Source organism: Nilaparvata lugens, chromosome 3, assembly GCF_014356525.2.
Source record: "Nilaparvata lugens isolate BPH chromosome 3, ASM1435652v1, whole genome shotgun sequence".
Taxonomy (NCBI): domain Eukaryota; kingdom Metazoa; phylum Arthropoda; class Insecta; order Hemiptera; family Delphacidae; genus Nilaparvata; species Nilaparvata lugens.
Window position 1 is genome coordinate 80812755 of NC_052506.1, and position 24443 is coordinate 80837197.

The 24443-nt window shown below is 35.1% G+C and overlaps 3 protein-coding genes across 3 annotated transcripts in view; 2 read left to right on the plus strand and 1 right to left on the minus strand.

Moving 5' to 3' along the window:
• LOC111054238 (venom dipeptidyl peptidase 4-like) overlaps positions 1–24443 on the plus strand; it is a 139977-nt gene that overhangs the window by 42076 nt on the left and 73458 nt on the right. The gene's annotated exons all lie outside the window — the stretch shown is intronic.
• LOC120350593 lies at positions 1810–8712 on the minus strand. The gene is made up of 2 exons (XM_039424763.1): positions 8586–8712; positions 1810–7396 (listed from the first exon to the last, which is right to left on the minus strand). Exons 1-2 carry the CDS (start codon positions 8637–8639, stop codon positions 6512–6514), a joined length of 939 nt encoding a protein of 312 aa, XP_039280697.1. The 5' UTR covers positions 8640–8712; the 3' UTR covers positions 1810–6511.
• Positions 9084–10207, plus strand: LOC120350594. The gene is made up of 2 exons (XM_039424764.1): positions 9084–9154; positions 9762–10207. Exons 1-2 carry the CDS (start codon positions 9084–9086, stop codon positions 10171–10173), a joined length of 483 nt encoding a protein of 160 aa, XP_039280698.1. The 3' UTR covers positions 10174–10207.

Genomic DNA, 24443 nt, shown 5'->3' on the forward strand with positions numbered 1-24443 from the left:
TTTTTTTTATTTTTTTCATATATTCCTTTCTTCTTCTAGAAGAACAAGAGGCGATTTACCTTCTCGCTGTACACACTTCAGATAGAGTTTTTGTTTGTTGAAATCCTCAAGTGTTTGAAGATTCAATACACTCAGAAATTTCTCAGGTAAGTAAACTTCGCAATAATAGTCACCATTGCTGTCATGATCGTATAACCTCATTATGATTCGCTGTCCCTGCTGTGTTCTCACCAATCTAGCGTGTACAACACAGTACCACGAATCATGGTCAAGATCTTTGAGTGAGACCGTTGGATATTCAGTTTTCGAAATATAATTGAATGACTTCATACTAAAAAGTCTATCATTTCCAGTGTTGCTTCTCTGCAGATGGTGATCCATAATAATAATAATAATAAAAGCTTATCGCGAGCGCGATCGAGTGCAAGAATAACAAAGCAGCTATATGCTTGCGTGGGTTGTCGGTTGAAGACTGAGCAAACCTGTTAAGCCGTCAGCCCCCCACAACCCATTCCGTCTCCTGTCAACTCCTTCCACATTCCTTCTGTTGACTCGTTCTCCCCTCCGCCTCCTCACACCTTTCCTTCTGTTGACTTCCCGCCATTCACCTTTACACGCACTCTCGCTTTCTACCTTCTTCTTCTTCTTCTTTACATGTAGCCGCATTCCTTTCTTCTCCCACCTCTTCTTTACAGCAGCTAGTCGCTTCTTCTTCTTCTTTACATGTAGGCGCATTCCTTTCTTCTCCCACCTCTTCTTTACAGCTAGTCGCCGCATCTTCTTCTCCTCCTCTGTTCACCTCTAGCGATCTTAAAATTTCTTCTTCAATTCTTATTAGCTTGTTTACATTCAAACTAAAGGGTCTGTAATAAGCTAAGTAATCACTGATATCGTTAATATTAACTGTATTTAGAAATATTGCTTTCAATTGTCTAGCAATACTACTGTTTTTTGTCTCTATTGCTTTTTGACACAAATCATACCATTCAATGTTGTTTTGTAATTTAATTTCTAAACATTCTGGCGCATAAGACCAAGTTTGTGGATTCATTATAGCTCTTCAATCTGCTGCTAGCGAAGGTAAACTAAATGAGTGGTACTAGAACAGTGAAATTTATTGCTTTTCGCTTCTCCCTTCCACCGCTACCTACATTTTCGCTACAGGTCAGACTGCATACTCTCGCTTTATGCGAAATCAAATCAAATCCACAATAAACACATAGTATGCTTTCCCCATCAAAATAAAAACCTTGTCGGGCATAGTTGCGTTTTCGTTGTTTAGTTAACAGCTTACAATGTTTCATACTTTCCATTCTATTATTTTCGCATGTATAATCGATATCAGCAGCATTACGATTCAATGAACTCATATTTTTTGTAGGCATTGAAGCAGCAGCAGCACTATTCTCCTTTGTTTGCTTGTTACACATCAGATTGTCAAATAATGATACGCACTGAACAGCGCACACCGCCCATTGGACGATTTGTTATGAATTTTGCATACACTAAAACACCAAGAATTTTCAAACATTGTATAGTCTGGTTTTTGAATATCCTCCGGCATAGTAAGCACATTGTCGTGTAACCTTTTCAAAAACTGTGTTTTTTCTCTTCCCTTTGTATAGATTGTGGTATAATTTTGCAAATATGAAGCAAGCAGCGCGTCAGTGTAAATTAAGTCACCTTGGTCCCATCTAATTTTATGATAGTTATGTTCAAGCCAGCTGACATCATGGTACATTTTTCTACTCAGTAATGTTTTCGGAAATGGTGATTTAAAGTGTAGCACAATATGTCGTAGTTTGTAATCGATTATGGCTACCACTTTAATAATGATAAAATTATCATCACTTTTGAAAAAATGAAACTCGACTACAGCAAAATCAATGTCATCATTTTTCCTGTCCCATTCTTCTTTACTCTTCTCCTCCTCCTCCTTAATTCTTGCTGCCTCCTTCTCCAATTCTTCTTCTTCTTTATCCAAGTCGCATTGTATGCCAAAGTCTCGAAATTTTGTTGATACTTGCTCATCATCGTCCATTTTCTGTTGTCCGTCGGTGCATGCACACATTCTATGTACAAATGCATCAAATTTTGCTTTTGTCAATGATGACAATGATGATGATAATGATGATAATGACGACGACGACGACGACGACTGAGGAATATCTATGTTATTATTCAAGCTATTAGAACACATTACAACTGAACACTGATGTAATTACTGTTTATACACGCACTTTTATATACCCCCCTCCTCCTTCTTTGTCATGCATAGCTTGCTCTTGCGTCAAATTACTGTACTTCACGAACTAATGCACTCAATGGTTTGTATTCTACTAATGTGTCACTTATCAAAATACAATATGCAGTCGTTAAATTTGGCACATTTTCTGTAAACTCCATTTCCAATCGAATGTCTGTTGATGATGTTAAATGATCAGCTTGATGTGAACAATCTAGTACAATTATTGGACAGCAATCAGTAAAAGTTTTATAATCTACAACTGTACCATAATCAGTATGAAGTCCTAAATTATAATAGCTGGGCGCAAATTCAATAAACATTTTGTACAAAAGTTGATTGTTTCCATTTATACGATCATACGGCAGATATTCACTATTCAGGAAAAGTTTAACATCGTGCAATTTGCACATATCAAATTTCGACATTGACTTTCCCATTACATTTTTCCTGTTTGTCTGAAATGCTAATATTACAAATCGCGGTGTATCAGCTTTTGAAGCCGTCTTTATAGTCCAAATCGTGCTAACACTGTTCGGCAGCTGAGGATATTCGTGGATATCCCATTTTCTGAATGCAATTTTCAATGGCCTATCCTGATCGACAATTTTCAGAAATTTCAATCTTAAATGATCATCTACATGAATATAGGGCACTTTCCAAAGCAATTTTGTTATTTCCAACGACATTGATGTTGCTTGCGACGACTCAATACAATTAATATCTGTTGCGGACCTCAAAAGCACAAGCTCTTGTCTCATATTCAAAATTACATGTTGAAAATCTTCGAAAAATGGCAGAAGTAATTTTAACGGTACGCAATAAGCAAAAGTATTATTAGTTAGTGTTGATGCACTATCAGTGAAACCTGCTAAATTATATGTATTTTTATCGTTTAGTTGTTTCACTAAATATGATTTAATAGTAGAAGTAATACCTACTAGTCGACTCTTTGCAACGACTGTACCTGCCAACTCAAATCGTATCTCATCAAACATATGTGCTACTGCATTTGAACTGAGCGTATATACAGCCTCGACCGGCGGATCATCAGGTTTGTCTTTTGCCGGCGGTTTTGTACATGTAATTTTCCCCTCAACAATAAGAAAAGATTTTGCAACTAATGAAATAAGGTCATGAGACGATTTCGACAAACGTATTTCATCATTGTTATTAAATTTCAAATTACCATACGGCGCATGCGTATGATAATCAAATTTTGTTATATCTGAATAATAGTGTATGTCTTGTTCAACATTTAGTATGTCACTAATTGCTGCCGCGTGTTTTGACGACATATTTCCAATTCACTTTAAAACCAAGCTTTTCTAAAAACCTTGCTCGATTATGTGTTATCAGTTTCACGGACTGATAAGTACTAACCGGTGTCGGTTGCTGCATGCTAAAAGCAGTCCTACCGCCACCACTCCACACCCTCCTCGCGCCTAGGTTGTTATACACAACAAAACCCATTCTGTAGCGCTTCTTGCTCTCTCGCTTGTGTTGTTTGCGTGACTAATGCTCACATCATTCTAACACATGCTTGATCCATCACCGCCTCTCTCTCTCTCTCTATTCCTTCTTTCTAATGTGTACTCTTATTGTTATACTATCGCCGCGGAAATCAACTAGTTTACCATTCTGATCAACTACTTGAATTACAATAGATTGAATTCTGTGCGTGTTTAATGGAAAGTAAATAATTGGCGATGGTGATTCATTTATTAGAAAACCAGGTGCAACCTTTGGTAGGAATTCAAAAATTGTATGAACCTCTTGCCCATTTCGATAACTGCCGCATGCAATATTACAAGTAACCTGGAACGATGTTATATTTGTAATGGATACTAAACGTTTAGAATAATGCCATTTATTTGCTGCAAGAATTTCTCTATCAAAACCGAGTATATCGGCTAGTGATGTGTTCATTGTTAAATCAACATCTTTATCCGCTTTCAATTCACATAGCATTGTCGTATTATTTCCTTGTATAATTAGATTTGAACTATCAACGTTCAATTTTCTCTTTATTTCATTTATTATACGATCAATTTCGTAGGAGCCTGTATCCAAATCAATCAAGCTATCACCATACTTAAAAGATGAGTTGACATTTTTAATTATATTCGGTACACTATTGTATGTCCATAAATTAATCAATCCAATTTCATATTGATAGCGTGCGTCTAGCTCTAGTACAGTGGGAAGTACTTCAATTAGACAACTGCTGCTGCTGCTACGGTCTTTAGATGATAATGTTATTACAACCATTGCGTACTACTACTGTTTTACCACCACCTTCTTTCATACACATCTACAAGTGAACTGTCTGCTATAACGCATCTGCAAGAAATAAAAGACAAAAATGACCGCATACATTACTATTTAGTGTTTGTAATTGATCATAATTGAAATAAATTTCAACATTTGGTTGTTGTTTGAAATAGTTTATCAATTGTATGGGCGGCTGTAAATTACCAATTGGATCAAAATAATATACTTTTTGTGCATGTTTTTTGTAAGCCACCCAGTGTGTTCCACTGTTCATGATCGAGTCTAAATTTATGATCGATTTTTCATTTAAATTAATTCTTTTTGGCAATGTATCAATCATATAAATACCACGCAATTTAATATCTAAAATATCAGCCCAATCTTGTAGATCATAATTTGACAGTGGTCCTTGTATATTAATCTTCATTTTCTCACTTTCTTTGGCGCTCTCCTCCTCGTCCTCTTCTTCTTCTTTGTTGTCCTTCTTCTTTGTGAAGGTGTTTCAATGATTCTACCGCCTTTATACAAGGGCGCATATGGTCTTAAATAAAAACCTTGACCAGCTATGTGCTTACTTAAATGTTTAATTGCTTTTTGTCGTAAATGTGCACTTCTTTGTTCTTGTAGTGATGAATTATTTTTCCAACCTTCTCTTCTATTATTCCGCCGCCGCCGCCTCCGTTGTACTCTACCCCCGCCAAAGGCAGCTTTAGCTTTGATCAAATTTGTAACTAAGTATGCGGCTGCTTTTTCAGTTAAACCTGTGTTTGGATTTTTAAAAACAGACCATGCTTTATCAGCCAAACGACGATCGGCCACATTTCGCGACGAATTATCACTATTCTTCGCATACGCTATATCATGCTCTTTACATGCTTCATCCAGACTATTTATTCCTTTGTCCCCCCTCCTTAATCTTTTATCTAATTTGGTGCCGGGTCCGCAAAAGCGGTAGGAGGGGATATGCAACTCCAGGGGTAATGTATCGACAATTTTATTAAGGGCGGTTGATGCAAATCCGCTAAGTTTCGATAAAATACCAGTACCAATTTTACGTCGCACTCGTCGACGACGACAAGTCTTTTTTGCTACCATCCTTTCAATAGCAATGTTGAAACCTGACTAAATAGAAATTAGTTAATCCCCTTAAGACCTGTCGGCTCCGGCTCACTATCAAAAATATTACAAAGTTGTAATGTTGTTATTAGTAGAAAATTCGAAATACTATCACCAGACGATGGGTTTATGTTTATACAACTGTTCAATGCTGTATAATTGTTAAAAAAATTACAAATAACCTTACGTTGATCATTCATATAAGCATACCATTTGTCTAGTCCATCATCAAATAATTTCGATGTTTTATAATTCATTTGAGATTGAACACATAGTTTTATATAAGATAATATATGTGCTTTATTATAAGCTTTTACGCTTAAATTGGCAGTACTGCTGCTGCTGCTGCTGTCTTTTACAGTTTGGTTTAATGATGAAAAATTTAACACATTTTCAACTCTAATATTGTGCAATGTACAAGTACTCAGAGTATAGTATAAGAGTAATATCATACTAATTGTGTATATTATGAATGTAACAAATACTATGATTATTTTCATTTCTTGTCCTATTGACTTGACTCCCATCGTGTCTGCTGGCAAACTAAGTTTGCAGTGACATGCAACTGAACGCATTCATGTATGACGCATGTGTGCAGCTATGCATGACCATGAGTCATTAACCTTTGACTATAAATAGTCATGCAGAACAATGTTTGTACATCAGTTGTGCACAGTTGTTGATCACGCACACACACAAGGTAAGTTAAATGAAGTGCAATAATCAACATATATATATATATATAATTTATTATATTTGAACAAGAAGAAAAAGAAACCTAATCCTTTAATTCAAATTGCCACAATTAAAAAAAAAAAAAAAAATTTAAAATTTTAAATATTATTAATTTAAAAATGTTCCTCTGATCAGCTGAATCTACGGCCGCTGTCGCGACCGTCGATTCAGCCTTATATCAGAGGAACGACCTTCATTATGTACAACTTGCATTATTAAATTGTGGCAACCTGAATTAAATGACTGTACATTCGCACGCGTAATCTTAGCAGTAAATCTATGCGGCATGAATGTTTCAATTTCGGCATCTTCGTTGCCCCGACGTCCTACATTTGCTACCCTAATGATAACAGCATCCTTGTTGTAGGAGCGCACAACACGCGCACCTAAAACAGGATACTGAAATGCATCGGATAAATGTTTTAACGCAATTGTACGACGTCGGGATGGATCTGAAAATCTTATCAGGCCATCGAAATCGAATTCATGACGCATAGAGTTAGATCCTAAGATTGCGCGTGGACGACTATAAGGATGAGCGGTGGAGGCAGCGGCGGCGGGGGGACAACCTTGTTGGTGTGATGTGAAGGCGGGGGGGATTCTTGTTGTGGTGGCGGGGGGTATCCGGACTTGTGATGTGACGGTGAAGGCGGGGGAGATTCTTGTTGTGGGGGCGGGGGGTATCCGGACTTGTTGGTGTGATGTGATGGTGAAGGCGGGGGGGATCGCAGCAGCTCGGGTGGCGGGTGGCGGCGATGTGTATATTACAAGCTGCTGGCAATGCGGCGATGAAGGGGGAGGGAGATCGGGGCTGGAAACCTGTTGCTGACGTCGATCCGTTTGATGAAGTGGTTGCCAGAGGTTTTGCTCCTTGAGTTGCTTTTCAGCTCTGGTCAACAGTTCCATTAATGAGTTTTCTTCATCAAACAGGTCGACGTCGGCAGGTGCAGCGTCGCTTCTCAATAGTTCAGCCTCCAGCATAGCCATTGCCCCGTCCTCGGACCACAACTCGTTAGTGTAAATGTCCTGTAGAAAAAATCAAGCAAAAATATATTATTTTTTTTTTTTGTTTTCAGTTGGTGATTGAAAATGTTGCCGCGAGCAAGAAAGCGTTGCATTCATTGTTCCAACAACAGTGACATCATCAACAGTGACAACAACGATAGTGATGAGAAGAAAGCGGTAAATTACTTTAAAGAAATCGATAGGCTTGACTCATTTTTTAAAGGTAATAAAACTATTTGGCCGCATCAATATCCAAAACCGAATCATTTAGCAGAGGCCGGCTTCTACTTTTTAAAAGTTTTCGATAGAACAAAATGTGTTTTTTGCAATGTAGTTTTGGAAAATTGGGAAGTGAGTGATTATGCTATTTTTGAACATAAAAAATGGTCACCGAAGTGCGGCTTCATAAACAATTATCTTGTTGGTAATATTCGTACAACGTCAACTTTTCAGAAAAACCCAGACTACAATGAACAATACGAACGTGAAAATTCATTTATGAAAATGGAATGTTTGCCGAAAAATTTCAAACAGTTAGCAAGTGAGGGATTTTATTATGGTATTGATTTTTCAAATTCGAATGGATTTGGTCTTATTTGCAGTGGTTGTCGTATGTGGGCAGACACATCGATCAATAAATACCAATTGAGGGATTTACACATTCAATCATCGCCAAATTGCGATTTTGTTAAAAAAAGTTGCGAAGCAGAAGAAGAAGAAGAAGAAGAAGAAGAAGAAGAAGAAGAAGAAGAAGAAGAAGAAGAAGATGATGATGATGATAAAGACATAACCTATTAGCAGTGTGTGTGCGTGTGTGATAAGTATTCCAGTTTTAATTAGCAGTTAAGTGTGAAGAACAATAAAGACATGCGCCTAGAGTGGGCTAATCAGTTTTAGGGGACATTAGAAGAACATTATTTGTATGATAGAAGTATTCAGTTGAAAAAACTGATAGGATGACAGTGTTTTAATTAGCAGTTAAGTGTGAAGAACAACAAAGACATCCACCTAGAGTGAGCTAATCAGTTTTAGGAGCACATTAGAAGAACTTTATTTGTATGATAGAAGTATTCAGTTGAAAAAGACTGATAACATTAGTTTGCTAAATTTGTATGAGAAGAAAACTGACAACAAACAGAAAACTACTGTTGGATTAGAAGAATGTATTTCAAGTGAGTTTGCTAGTTGAGTAAATGGAAAATAAACTTACATTGGTTCCGCTGTTGTTTGGCGCTGCCATAGGCGAGGATTGATCTGCTGACATCGTCGTAGTGTTGTTGGAGTTTCAAACTGATACTAACAGAAGGACGCAGTTTTTCGTCATTATATATTATCAACTTGATGAATATAGATGGTAAGAAGTTCAAAGAAAGTATATCTGTTTTGTGCATATGTTGTATGCGAAATTTAGTACAGATGTGCGGAACACTGATAAGGAAACGTTTGCAAATTTCTTAAGGAACGGTCAAAATGTGTGCACCTTGCATGTCTCTGTAACGGACTTAACATCTGCTAGCTGAGTGAAAGATATTAATTTATTCATTGTGCAGTGCACATGCATACTTATATAATTATTGCAACCCCCACATGTTCTGCGTGATAACAAACTGACAGTTGATGGTACCGAGCGGCTCAAAATTATAAAAGCATCGAGCGACATGATATTGCTTGCATTCGATTATAGTGTGACGTTTCATGCACAGTGCAAATGGACAAGCAACAATCCGATAAAGCAGCGGCTGCAACAAGCGAAGAAGCAGTAACACCAACAAACAACACGTAAGTATAATGAACTATTTTTTTAAATTAATTTACAAACTGTAAAAAAATTAGCAACAAGTTTTGCGAGTGTTTTCATCGGCTGATTGAAAAACAAATATGATTAAAATGTTATACTCTAACAATCAAACTGAAAAAGCGGCAGTAAACAATTTGACTACTTTAATTTCTATTTTGAAAACAATTGTCTAACAACTGCAAACAAATATGTCGGCTGAGGAGGAGGAGGAGGTAATAATTGTGCTTGAAGTAAACTGGAAAAATATACTATCTGATTTATGATCATTGTGCGATTGCAAATAAATGTAAATTTTGAAAACAATTGTCTAACAACTGCAAACAAATATGCCGGCTGAGGAGGAGGAGGTAATAATTGTGCTTGAAGTAAACTGGAAAAATATACTATCTGATTTATGATCATTGTGCGTTTGCAAATAAATGTATACACACACACACACACAACACACACACACACACACACACACACACACACACACACACACACAACACACACACACACACACACACACACACACACACACACACACACACACACACAGTCATTTTATTCTATACAATTATTTCATTCTATATGTTTGTTTTTCAGCCTGGTTGAGTCGATAGCGCACGACAAGGAGGTGGAGGTGGAAATGGCAAGTGAGGAATGGTGCGTGGTTGACAGCAGCGAATCGCCGCCGGCAAAACGTGTGCACTTTTCCACAGCGTGCGATACGCCAAAACGTGGCGGTCGGGGCCACGGCATTTATTTTGCCGATCAACGACGCGTCATCGCTCAGGGCAGAGGCCGCCAAATTGATGTGGCTGGTGTGAGCGCGGACTCATCATTGCAACAGTCCAGTCGCAATAGTGGTCAGCAAGCTGAAGCATCATCATCATCACTGATTCTGCTAGACGTGACAAACTCATCGCAACCGAGGATCGTGAACGCTACTGCTACTAACATCGACAACGAAGTTGAAAACATTGACCCGCAGGAAACAAGCTCTTCAAAGCGGTAAGACGGCAAAAACCTATTATTACTAATACTACTACTATTACTACTACTAGCAAAATCAAAAAACTATGGATTATACTATTGAACGAAGTACTAGCATAAATTCGAGTGCAGTTCGCTACAGATTTGTTTTTAGAAAAATATTCATTGATGTTGTTCAAACATTATTGCAAATTTTAAAGCCGAAAGTAATTGAATTAATTGTTGAAGAAAGTGATAATTTTGACAAAAATATTAAATGGTATTTTGTTACAACTGTTCAATTGAAAAAAGTAAATGTTGATAGCAGCAGCGATCAATCGCAACAAGAAGAAATCGTTGAAACTATGACAAACGCATCGTTTTACAGTTATACGTCATTGTTAATTAATGTTGATGAACAATTAGATATTTTGCAAGACCAATTTATTAATTTATTAGTGGTGTAGAGAAAATTGAATCAACGCTTGATAAATTTATTAGGTACGGCAGTGGTTGGTCTGTAGTTAGAATCATTTCATTTGATTTGAATATTACTCGTTACAATCCTTTAGCTGGCGGAAATAGTACATACATTGAAACACCTGATTTTATAAAAGCAAAAAGAGCCGTTATAAATGTAAAAAACACAAATGATAGTAAATGTTTTGTATGGAGTGTACTTAGCTATTTTCATTACAGACGTAGAAATATGAATGTTGACTATCTGATGCAATTTGAAAATAATCTAAATTTGACCGGTATTAAGTTTCCTACTACAGTGCATGACATTAAAAAATTTGAAGTGCAAAATTTAAACATTTCTATAACAGTGATTGCTTATGATGCTGCTAAAAAAAAGTTTTTCCCGTACCGTTGTTCAATTTATAGACAACGCGAACATAAAATCAATCTTCTACTATTGTCAAATGATACAACGCCGAAAAAATGGCATTATGTTCTGATAAACACGTGTCAAGGGTATAACGGATTGTCACGGCTACTGAGTCATCACTTGTCTTTGCATAATGGTCAAGTGTTCATTTGTCCATATTGTTTTAACAAATTTACAACTAACCGGCATGCAAATTGCGATGGAAAAACCAATCTAGAAAAACATATGGATTTGTGTTCAACATTTGCAATACAAAGAACAGTACTACCTAAACAGGGTGAAATGTTAAAGTTTAAAAATTTTTCGTACACACTAAAAAATAAGTACATTGCATTTGCCGATTTTGAAAGTTTTATTGTACCAACAAATAACGGTGAGCTCGATGACGATGAAAATGTTGATGATTTGCTCGGAACTGATATAGGAAATAGCTTTACAAGGAAAACACAAAAACATGTTGCTTGCGGCTATGCGTTTATTATTTTAGACGAATCAGGTGAAATATTCTACGGCCCACGCGTTTATAGAGCTACAAGTGTTGGCGAGAAAATTATTGAACAATTTCTTGATGAGATCATTGCCATAGGTCGAAACTGTTCCATTGATATGCAACAAGAAGTGCCCATGATTGAATTAAATGAAGAACAATTATTAGCTTTTAACAATAGTACAGTATGTTTCTTGTGCAACGATGAATTTAAAGCCAACGAAATTCGTATTAGGCACCATTCTCATACAACAGGGCATTTTCTCGGTGCAACGCACAAGTCATGTAATTTAAATGCAAAAGCACCAAAACTATTAAACTGTTTTTTTCATAATTTTCGCGGATATGATAGTCATTTCATTGTTAAGGCATTAGCAGGACGAAAGGAGAAAATTGATTGTATTGCAAACTCATCGGAAAAATTCCTCACAATTACAATAGATCGTGTACGTTTCCTTGACAGTTTTCAATTCTTAAGCTCAAGTCTACAGTCACTTGTTGCCAATCTTGCAAGTGATACAGAAAACATTGATACTAATTTCAAAGTAATGTGTAAAATATTCAACGATAAAAATCAACAAAAACTTTTACTACGTAAAGGTGTGTACCCGTATCAGTACATAACAGATGCTGAAAAATTTGAAGAACAGCAATTGCCGGCAATTGACTCATTTTACAGTACACTTAGTAATACAGCATTGCAAGTAGACGATTACGAGCATGCACAGAAAGTTTGGCGCGAATTTAACATAAACTCATTGGGTGAATATCATGATCTCTACCTTTTGTCAGATTGCTTACTGCTGGCAGATATTTTTCAAAATTTTAGGACTGTATTTTTTACAATTTACAAACTGGATGTATCACACTTTGTATCGTTACCGCATTTTTCGTTGAATGCAATGTTATATTTGACTAAAGTACGTTTAGAATTAATTAGCAATGCTGATATGAACTTGCTCATAGAATCTGGTTTACGCGGTGGTCTGTCAGTTATTCCCCACCGTCATGCAGTCGCAAACAATAAATATATGGGCGCAAATTATAACCCAGCTATTGAAAATAGTTTTTTGCTCTATCTTGATTGTACAAGCTTATACGCACATACAATGATTGCCTACAAGCTACCTGAATCAAATTTCAGATTTTTGTCACGAGATGAAATTACGGCTTTAGGCGATTTTACAAGCATACACGATGAAGCCGAGACTGGCTATATAATTGAAGCAGACCTGTCCTATCCAGTTAATTTACACGAATTACATAACAGCTTCCCCCTGGCACCATTAAAAGATCAGCCGCCTTACAACCTGTTCTCTCCATATCAAACAGACAACACTGTTGCTCTGCGCAGAGAAGCGGCCGCGCGCCGCCCGTCTCCCGACACAGCCGCCGCCGCCACCACGTCATCACGACTTTTAGCCACCCTTTATAATCGTAAACGATATGTACTCCACTATAGAAATTTGAAACTTTATTTAAGCTTGGGCATGAAATTGACTGCTGTACATAGAGTAATCGCTTTTCATCAGTCGTACTGGCTTAAACCGTTTATTGATTTGAATGCGCAACTGAGAAAGGAAGCAAAAAATTCATTTGAACGTACCCTCTTTAAATTTCTTTCAAATAGTCTGTTCGGAAAGTTGATGGAGAATAATAGGAAAAGAATAGATTTTAAGCTAATCACTTGTCAGAAAAAATTGGAAAGTTTGATTGCAAAACCAAGCTGTAAACGATGGATTGTGTTTGACAAAGACATTGTCGCTGTACAAATGTGTAAAACAGAAATAAAATTAGATCGTCCAATTTATGCTGGTTTTTCAATTCTTGATTTGAGTAAATTTACAATGTTCAATTTCCACTACAACATTTTCTTGAAAATGTTCGATCCAAGCTGTGTTAATTATGCATGAGCGATACAGACTCGTTGCTATATCATATCAAATCGGACGATATCTATGCAGTTATCAAACAAAATCTTCAACATTTTGACACAAGTGCTTATCCTGTCACACATTGTTGTTATAGTCAATTGAACCATGGTGTGCCTGGCACATTTAAAGATGAATTGAAATCTGGCATTATTACGGCTTTTTGCGGTCTTCGTGCAAAACTTTACAGTTTTGAATATGTACTAAGCAGTAGTGCTAGTAGCGGCAGTGACAGTAGTAGTAGTAGTAGTAATAATAGTAGTAGTATTAAGGATAGTTCTTATGAAAAATTTAGCAAGCACGCAGCTAAAGGCGTAGCAAGAACAATTATAAACAATAAACTAAGATATGACATGTACATGAAATGCCTGACAGATAGATTAGTTCAACGTGAATGCTTTTCACAATTACGCAGTTATTCACATGATATTTATCAAATATCGTGTGCCAAAGTTGCATTATCACCATTTGACACAAAAAGATACATTGAATCAAACGGTATAGATACGAAAGTGTGGGGTCATTATTTAATAGAAGAGAGAAGGAGAGAAGATATTGATAGCAGCAGCAGCAACACGGCTAGTGGGACTGCTGTTACGTCAGATTGATCGCAGCAGTGAGAGTGAAAGAGAGAGAGGGAGCGAGGAGCAAGAAGCTATTAATGAAACCAGTTCAACAAGCACCGCTCCGACACAGCTCAGTGTCGAACACGAAGAAGAAGAAGGCGGCAGAAACAACATCCGTCTAAAGAAGAAGAAGAAGAAGAAGACGAAGAAAGATCGCTGTTGAAGACATCGGAGCAGTGCTGCAGGTGTGACTGAACTCTAGCAAAAACAATCACACGCGCACGCGCACATTCGTGCAGGGGAGAACGAAACCGCAAATATGTCAGATTTGCAACAGAAAATTGCACAGGAATTGCACCGACCAGCGCGAAGAAAATTCAACAGACGTAAATATATATTAAAAGGAATAAAAGACCTCATTCAAATTGATTTAATTGAATTGCCAGAATTTGCTAGAGCAAACAACGGCTATCGTTATGTTTTGATTGCAATTAATTGTTTTTCACGTTATGCTTTTGCTGAACCATTAAAAACTAAAACAGGAAAAGAAGTTGAACGAAAATTAGCGCGAATATTAGTGTTAAATAAGGGTATAAAAAATGTGCAAAGCGATTTAGGTCGTGAATTTTACAATAAGGATGTTGAACAACTATTCGATAGGTTGAACATTAATCATTACAGTGTATTTTCTGAAATTAAGGCAGCTTTTGTTGAAAGATTGAACCGAACACTGAAATCACGTTTGTATGAACGACTAACTGCTAGCGGTATGCAAAAATGGTTAAACATTTTGCCGGACATTGTTTATCAATATAATAACACTATTCATTCAGCGATTGGCATGACACCGGCCAGTGTTAGACGACGTCATGAAAAGCATTTGATCATGTTACAGTTGAAAAAGACAAAACAATCGTCGCCGCCGCCATCGCGTACAGTTTATCGACCAAAGTTTGCATTAGGCGACGTAGTGCGAATAAGTAAGTTTCGTCAGGTTTTTGATAAAAGTTTTAGATTAAATTGGTCGCCAGAACTGTTTATAATTCACGGTGTTTTTCCCACACAACTGCCAACCTATGTAATTCGCGATCTTAACAATGAAATCATACAAGGTAGATTTTATAGTGAACAATTGATGAAAACAAACTTAACACCGACCGAACAAAATACATATTTAGTTGAACGAATAATACGAGAATCAAACAATAAATATCTTGTTAAATGGTTAGGCTTTGATAAAACTAGCTGGATAGATAAGAGTGATATTATTACTCCGTCTGTAAAACAGAAGAAGAAACTGCGTGCAACGCGCAAAAATCATTAAATTTATTTGCATATTGTTTCAGATATGATATAAACATAATGTCAATGGCTATGGATGCGCCACTGTTGTTCTATTTGCTGAATGGTAACAATGCGTGTAGTATTATTAAAAGAATAATTGATCTTTTGTGTACGCTTAAAGCGATGTGTGTAAAACGTGTTGATATTGAAAAATGCTTTCTAGTTGGCTTATGTAAAAAAACATTTTTCAGCGATGTTGTTGTTGTTGTTGATGATGATGATGATGATGATAGTAGGTTTCATTTGAGTATATGTTCATATAAAAATTTAAAAGATGCAAGCAGCGTATTTGATGTAGTAGATACTTGTATTTGTGCTCAATTTTCTATGCAACTAAACATACTTTACTCGCAAATTAAATCAATAGACTTTAATGTAGCTGATGTTGATGAAGATGATGATGATGATAAGAAGAAAGAAAAGATATAATTTATATTTTAGATTATTGCATGTCAATGGCTAATCTTAATTAATGCGTGTGACGCTGGTGCTATACTGTATTATGTGAAAGACACACGCTTTGTAATAATTTACAATTTTTTATAATATTAACACTGTCAACTTTGTCTATGTATTATCACTAGATTTGTCGCCACTTACCTTACTGCAGCTGCTGTCAACTTTGTATGTATATTTTCACCTTTTATGTATGCAGCTGTCAACTAATGTATGTATTTTCAACTTTTTATGTATTGTCAACTTTGTAAGATACGCTTGTTTTAGCTGCTGCTGCTGCTAAATTTGTATGTATCTAGTATTTTTAATAAACTGTGAACATTGTATGTGCGTGTTTTCTTCATTCATAAACCGCTTGTAGTATACACACACACACACACACACACACACACACACACACACATCGGATGTAGCGATGTTAACAGCATAGTTGAACTGTAGACACGCATGTGTAAACAGCAAGCGCGCGCGCGCGCAGCAAGAGTTATTATTATGACGACAGCAAAAGAGTCAATAGCAATAGTTAACTTTGATAATCTAATTGTAGATACAAAACAAGTGGGCAAAAATTGTCTAGATAGAAAAAAGCATGGTGAGTTTTTGCCAAGTTCAGCTAGAATTCTAATTTGCGGTGCATCAAATTGTGGAAAGACAAATGTACTGCTGAATTTAATATTCGATAAAAATGGATTAAAATTCAAAAACCTATACTTGTTCAGTAAGTCTTTGTATCAGGAAAAATATAAACTATTGGATGTTGTTTTTTCAAAACTCAAGTGTGTAAACTACTATAAATCTGACAATATTGAATGTATACCGCAACCGAATGATATCGACACTCATTCACTGATAATTTTTGACGATTTGAATGTTACACGTGTGCCGCAAATACGTAATTTTTTCACAATGGGCAGACACAAAAGCATGGATTGTGTGTACTTAATTCAAAGCTTAATTTCAAAACATCATATCAGAGACAATGCAAATATGCTGATTATTTTTAAAATGGATATGCACAATTTAAAACTAATATTTAGGGATTTTGTTGGAACTGATATGACATTTGTTGCATTCAGAAATCTATGTTCACATGTATGGCAAAGCGGCGGAAATCATAGTTTTATTTCAATTTTCACTGAGTGTAAATTCAGCAGAGTGGCAAAAGCAGAGTGGCGCAGTTGTGTGCCTAAGAAGATAGATAAGATAATTTTGAATAAAATTTAGAATTTAGAAATAGGCCGGCACATCTAGAAAATACCTGAGTCTATACCTAATTCATGCAGGTGAACGGGCTAGAGTCAAGAAAACTTCAATTAATCTTGCCATGCCTGATTTAATAGGTTTATACTATAGAATAACACTACAATTTGAAATAATAGAAAAATACAAACAGTTTCAATAAACATTGGCAGCTAAAATCGAACAACAGAAACAACAATTTCATGTTACTTTGTTGACATTCTTCATCTGATTCGGGGGCGCATTACTATCCCCGTTTAGATAGCAATACGTCACAAAACCAAACAAGATCAGTCATAAAATAACCAATCAATTTCAACATGAAATTACTCAAGAAAGAAAAAAACCCGTTGAACCCAAATTTTGTCGATAGTAACCCATATAACCCATTTCATAATAATTTTGAATCCCCACTTTTTATTGACATTCTCGAATGAACCTTTGTTTCACTACACTGCACTTTCGTTGGTTTGTACGTTGCTTTATCGTCGGGGTTACAGTACCTTGTTTTTGGCGGTGAGCTTTTACCGGTTGAATTTGGCTTGACGGCGATGTCCTCTTACGTCCCTAGACCTGTCGTCTGAACGGGTGTCTTGAAGCGGTTTTACATAAAGTTGCGGAACCAAAGGGGTGGTAGTACAAGAAGTTGGTTTGGGGACACACATGAACCGCTGTAAATAAATGTATTACAGCATTAATTTCTAACTCTTCCTACAATTCATCAAAAGCTAAAACAGGAGTTTATTCTGTTATTTAATTTGGATTTTATCTTGACGTTCTGATTTCCTTCTCAAAATTTAACAGATTTAAAACAAATTTACTTGCCAGAGTGTCATTAATCTACAATGCAACTTTATGAAAACACTCGTAATAAATTAATATAATGCTTTTAGAAAAATGAATACTTCATTAATTATGATGTTAACTTTTATGATATTTTTCGTTTGGTTTGCAAAATCAAATATAATTTTTCATATAGTAGCTCGGCTAGTATTGTTGGAAACTTGTGCGCTAGCCAACATTTATTTTATTTATTATTTATGAACTTTAGGACGCAATCCAAGTGTAAATAACGGGCATTCGCCCAAAACTGCTCAGAACCTTAATTAAAAATGAACATTCCAGAGTTTATGATTTGATTTACCCACAAATACAAGTCCAAAAACTAGTATCAACTGAAATTATGAATTATCACCTAATAAAACAAGACACTTTATAACACAATAAAAGAAAAAAATATTGAAAATTTCACTTTAAGGAAAGATAATGTTTGCCTTATAAGATTCACCTTTAATTAAATAAAATTAGTAGACACATAGAAAATAATTTAAATTGTATTAAAATTTGAACATTCATTAATATTAATTTCCTGGAAAAGAAAAACTTTCTTCTTCGTCTATTAAGATTTCTATCATAAAAAATTTACTAAATCATTCGACAGCCTTAATGACATAAGAAAACAGAGTCTGAAAAATATAAATTAAAAAATGTCATAAACTCAATATGAACATAATCTTAAAAGTTTCATTCCAATTTAAAGGCTATCTTCCTGACTTTCAGCAATACTCTACGATAATATATCTCCAGGAACAATAACTCAAATGTAACGTAACTGAAAACTTTCTATACTTCTGTAGAAAAAAATTATAAGTATCTTCCATCACTAATAAAATCAAAAGGATTATTCTCAATCAATATTATTAACTTGAAAAATAACAGGCTTTGTTGATAAAATCTTTTGATTGAAGTTTCACTTAATTAATTTCCCTAAATTATATTTTAACCTTAGTTTACGTACCTTAGCGGTTATTTGAAGAAACAATTATTCGTACATGATGAAGAAACACAATTAAACTTTTCAGGACATGGCACTACTAGAAAATTTAAACTTTAATAAAAATAAAACTAGCTCCTACATTAACTAAAAATGATATAAACTCATAAACTTGCCCAAAAAGGGCGAAACATAATGACTACATCTTTACTCTCGTAGTGCTCCTAGCAAAGTGTCCTCCGAAACGTAATCTGGTCTGTCGGCTGGGGAATCGCCCCACTACTGTATTTAGAAACAGGTCTCCTATTGGGCGAATGGAATCAATTTGACCAATCGTCGCGTGGCTTCTACAGCCTTTGGACCAAATAGTAACTGCAAAATCGGTAGTTTGTTATAATTTCAATGCTTGCTGTTTTCCAACTTATCGCATTTTATGTCGCGACAAGAAGGCTAAGTTTTAGAGATAATTCCATAATCTACATTCCTCGACGACTCGGAGCCACAATTTTTAAATATCTATCATGGGAAACTCGAAGTCATGGCCGTTCATAATAGAGAGAGAAAATAGTTTATTTCGCTAACTCACTTACAATAATGGCTCTAGTCTATTGCGTATTAAATTTACTATTATAACTTGGGAAAAGGCCTGAATTGAAGAGAGTGCCTGGCACACTCCCCTTCCTTCCGGTGTGAAACACGCAAAAAGAAATCTAATCAGGATATGTTACCATAGAGGCATTCTGTATGATTTGGAGAGTCGAATTTCTGGATTGATAGTAGGATCCAATTTGAAGCGGGCCCTCTTCAAAAGAAATCTCTTTAATCATTCCGAAATTCAGCAAAATGTATAACTAATTGAGATTTGTGGCAAGAGTCTTTAAAACTGTGGCAAGAGTCAGGACAAAACAATATGGACGTGTCCACCTTTTAAGTGGGTACTAAAGACGGACCGAGTATAATAATCTTTGAATACTTCAATCACTTTATTGAGTCCCTGGTTATTTTCTTGGCAAAATCTAACAAGGGAAAACGTTTAAGAGACATCATAGTTTTAATTGGTTCTATGTTACTCTGCTGTTGTAAAATATGAAGTACGTTTGATCATAATAGTAAAGGATGAAACTTTTTCACTCAGCTGAATGTATTGAAATCTAACTATCATTACTATAGAGTTGAGAATGCAATATATTTTTAACAATATAAAGCAATTCAGTAGGCAATACTATTCTACATAGACTACGATTCAAAGATAATAATGGTTGAAACTGCAACGCTAGCGAGTCATCGGAGAGCAATGACACACGCTTGATGTACATTCCGTAGCTATGAAACTTTTCTATCCATTATTGTATTCCAGCCGGAAATCTCTACCACTGAATTATATTAGTGAACTAAAATGGATTCAGTTGAACTGAATAAACCTAAGATAAGATTATAATTGTATTAATCATGGAAGGTAAACTAATAAAGAATAGGGATATCAACAAACTAATATGAAATATAAAGCGAATAGAATATAAAATATGAGGCCTTAGACATTATTCTTATTATTTTATGAATTGGAATATATATTATCTATATGTACTAACTCCTAACTATGTGAATGTATAATTCTTAAAACTATGAATGGATGAGTATTAAGCTATTGAAAATGGGTATAGTATAGAATATTATGATAAATCGTCTTATGCTAAATAACTTATTATTATTATTATTATTATTAGAGACATCATATACATACATAGTATTATGACTGTTGATGACTTCAAAAATTGATCATCACCCGATTTACCAAACAATCAATTATCTACTACCGTGAGAAAACTGTACAATTATTTACCAGGAGTATGCAGCCGATCAATGAAATAAAATTAAACCTAATTCACCTACCTAAATATATTTAATATTACGAAGTTAATAACATAATTTTAATGACTAATCTAGTTGCGCAAGTTATTTACATTCCGGAATTTCTTCTATATACATTATATTGTCACGTAACAAAATCTTTGACTAAACCCTTCATGAACCCGTAATGAATCCTTATAACAAATACGGTAAATATCTTTATCATAACTCTTTTTCTCCTTTCTCCTTCTCATTCATTAGGAATCATCTCGTTGAGTGTATAGGGACAAGGCTACAGAGTGGCGCCATACTCACAAATACTTATCCAATTATAACTCACGACAAAAATCTTGTCTTCAATAGACTGATCTGTTTCCTATTTTTTTCTGATCTGTTTCGGATATTTTTCAACATGACTCAAGCGTGATTTTGCATTATAATATTCCAGTAGGAAACCTTCACGACAGAACGCTAGTCAAAACAGAACTATGATATCGGGTGCCAGGCTTTAATCGACAATAATAATTCTGTATTTCGCTTCTCACTAGAGTACGTGACATTTTCTCTAAACACTGGAAGAGTAATTCTCAAGGCATGATTTAATAATAAGAAAATTCAACTGGAACAACTATCTTAGCATTGGACTGCAACTGCTTGACTTCTGATTATCAACATTATGAAATTTACCAATACATTAACACATTAATAGACTACTAATACACTATTACTGAATCTCAAGTTCACTGACATTTTCAACCTTACTGGAGCCTCACATAATTATTTCTCAACTATAGACTTCATATCCAACTAGTTTCAATTACTCTACTAGATCTCAAAATATCTCAACTTATTCACATGGAAAACTTGATTACAATTTCACTATTCATCATTAAAAAAATTTATCATTTCATTAAAGATTTTCCTATCTTTTTTTTATTTATTAATACTTTTTGACTACTTATCTCTAAAGGGTCCTACTACTGTTAATTACCTCAATTTAATTTTCCCAACAAAAATTCCATTTCCTTTTGACACGAATTTTCCTACCTATTTCTACTTTATATCCCCAATTAAATTTTTAGTCAACCTTTCAACTCTCAACTACAGAATAATTTAAACTCATGCTTAACTCAAGAGATTTTTCCTTTTTATTTCAAATTCAACTAGAAGAATTTCACTGTTAATTTTATTTTAATTTAACCCGTTCATTAGTGTTCCAATATTTATTTCTACTTTCACTGATAACCATTTTAACATTACCTAGGAACTCGAAAAACTTTCTCTGTTATTTTATTTGTATACCTTAACTAATCACTTTAAATATTCATTTTCTAAAACTTTCAATTTTCGTTACCATACCAAATTTCTAAGCAACTTTAAACTCAATAATATCCCCTTTTTTTTTACCAATTTTACTTGTGTTTTTGCGGCTGACTTTCCTACCAAACATTAACGAACCTTTTGACTGGGCTTCCCTAAACTGCATTACGCTGATTGTTTTCCTTACAATCACTACGGAGACTCACTAAATATTCTAGATTTCGGTTTACGTTATTCTACTGACGAGCCCCATAACTCTCGAATGAACCAGACCGTTTACTAGATACAAAAAAATCTTAGCTCACACCATCTTCGGTGCCTTTCGCTAAAATTATACAATTCCACCGTACAAATTTGCAAGGTTAGTCACAGCTAAATTCCTTGATTTGTTACATGGACAACTTTCGGGCAGTGCTCCGTTCTCTCTGGACACGGACCTACACTCGCGCCGATTACCTAAATTCAACAACAACACACACAGGCAGGACATCCCCTTGTCCTCCTCTAAATCTTGAGTCTCAACTAAACAAACAAAAAATTCCCCACAGTCTACAGGAAACGTTACCAACACAACGGATCTTTACACTATCACTACGCATGCCTACCGCAAAAATCACACCTAAAAAAAATATTTCCAATAATAAAACTGATTCACCTTTTCGAGAATAAACATTACTGATAAAGGGACTTAACAACCTCATCTGAATCAACTTATTTTCATACAAATTCCCAAGGATTTGATTATCGTTTCAACTTTAATCTACAATACCCAATTATTTAGTTTAAACATCTCAAGGCCAAAACTACTCATCAACTTTTCAAAACTACATATCAACAATAACTGATAAAACAGTTTCCTATTTATTCTCTGATTACCTTCGATCTACCTAAACCTATCAAAAAAATTTCCTATTTTCCTCAAACATTCTCCCATAATAATTTCCGAATTTTCCTAATTTATTTGGGTTGACCTTTAAAATCTCAATATTCACTTTCACTACTACTATAATGATATTCAACTACCAGACGTGAGACCAGAATACGTACGTTGACATTACAATAATTTCTATCATCATTCACGGAATTACAGAATACAAAAAATTCATTCAGCACTTAGAATCAGTTTTTTCTCACATGTCCTAGTTTCTTCTACTCATTTTTATTCTAACGTTAAACCTTTCAATATCAATGATCAATTTCAATATGAAGTTTCAGAATACTTTCAACTTAAGCATCAATGATACTTGACTTTATCTTTAAGCACTTCAAAAGATTATCATTTTAATGGTTTAACATAACTGAATAACTTTCCTGTTTCAACTACAATTATTTAAACTTCAGAAAAATTGGAGTAGCAACAATAAATTATTCATTCAACTCCAAACCTAAAATATTGACAGTTAACACGTTCACAGGATGAATTATTAAGTATAGACTCAGAAAAATTGATCTAGTATGATTAGAGTAAGTTATGAAAAATTTGATTTTTTAGAAAATTTGAATTCCAGAGATTTAAATATCTCACAACAGCAGAGTGGCGCAGTTGTGTGCCTAAGAAGACAATTTTGAATAAAATTTAGAATTTAGAAATAGGCCGGCACATCTAGAAAATACCTGAGTCTATACTTAATTCATGCAGGTGAACGGGCTAGAGTCAAGAAAACTTCAATTAATCTTGCCATGCCTGATTTAATAGGTTTATACTATAGAAAATCACTACAATTTGAAATAATTGAAAAATACAAACAGTTTCAATAAACATTGGCAATTAAAATCGAACAACAGAAACAACAATTTCATGTTACTTTGTTGACATTCTTCATCTGATTCGGGGGCGCATTACTATCCCCGTTTAGATAGCAATATGTCACAAAACCAAACAATATCAGTCATCAAATAACAAATAATCAACTTCAACATAAAATTACTCTAGAAAGAAAAGCCCGTTGAACCCAAGTTTCGTCGATAGTAACCCATATAACCCATTTCATAATAATTTTGAATCCCCACTTTTGATTGACATTCTCGAATGAACCTTTGTTTCACTACACTGCACTTTCGTTGGTTTGTACATTGCTTTATCGTCGGGGTTACAGTACCTTGTTTTTGGCGGTGAGCTTTTACCGGTTGAATTTGGCTTGACGGCGACGTCCTCTTACGTCCCTAGACCTGTCGTCTGAACGGGTGTCTTGAAGCGGTTTTACATAAAGTTGCGGAACCAAAGGGGTGGTAGTACAAGAAGTTGGTTTGGGGACACACATGAACCGCTGTAAATAAATGTATTACAGCATTAATTTCTAACTCTTCCTACAATTCATCAAAAGCTAAAACAGGAGTTTATTCTGTTATTTAATTTAGATTTTATCTTGACGTTCTGATTTCCTTCTCAAAATTAACAGATTTAAAACAAATTTACTTGCCAGAGTGTCATTAATCTACAATGCAACTTTATGAAA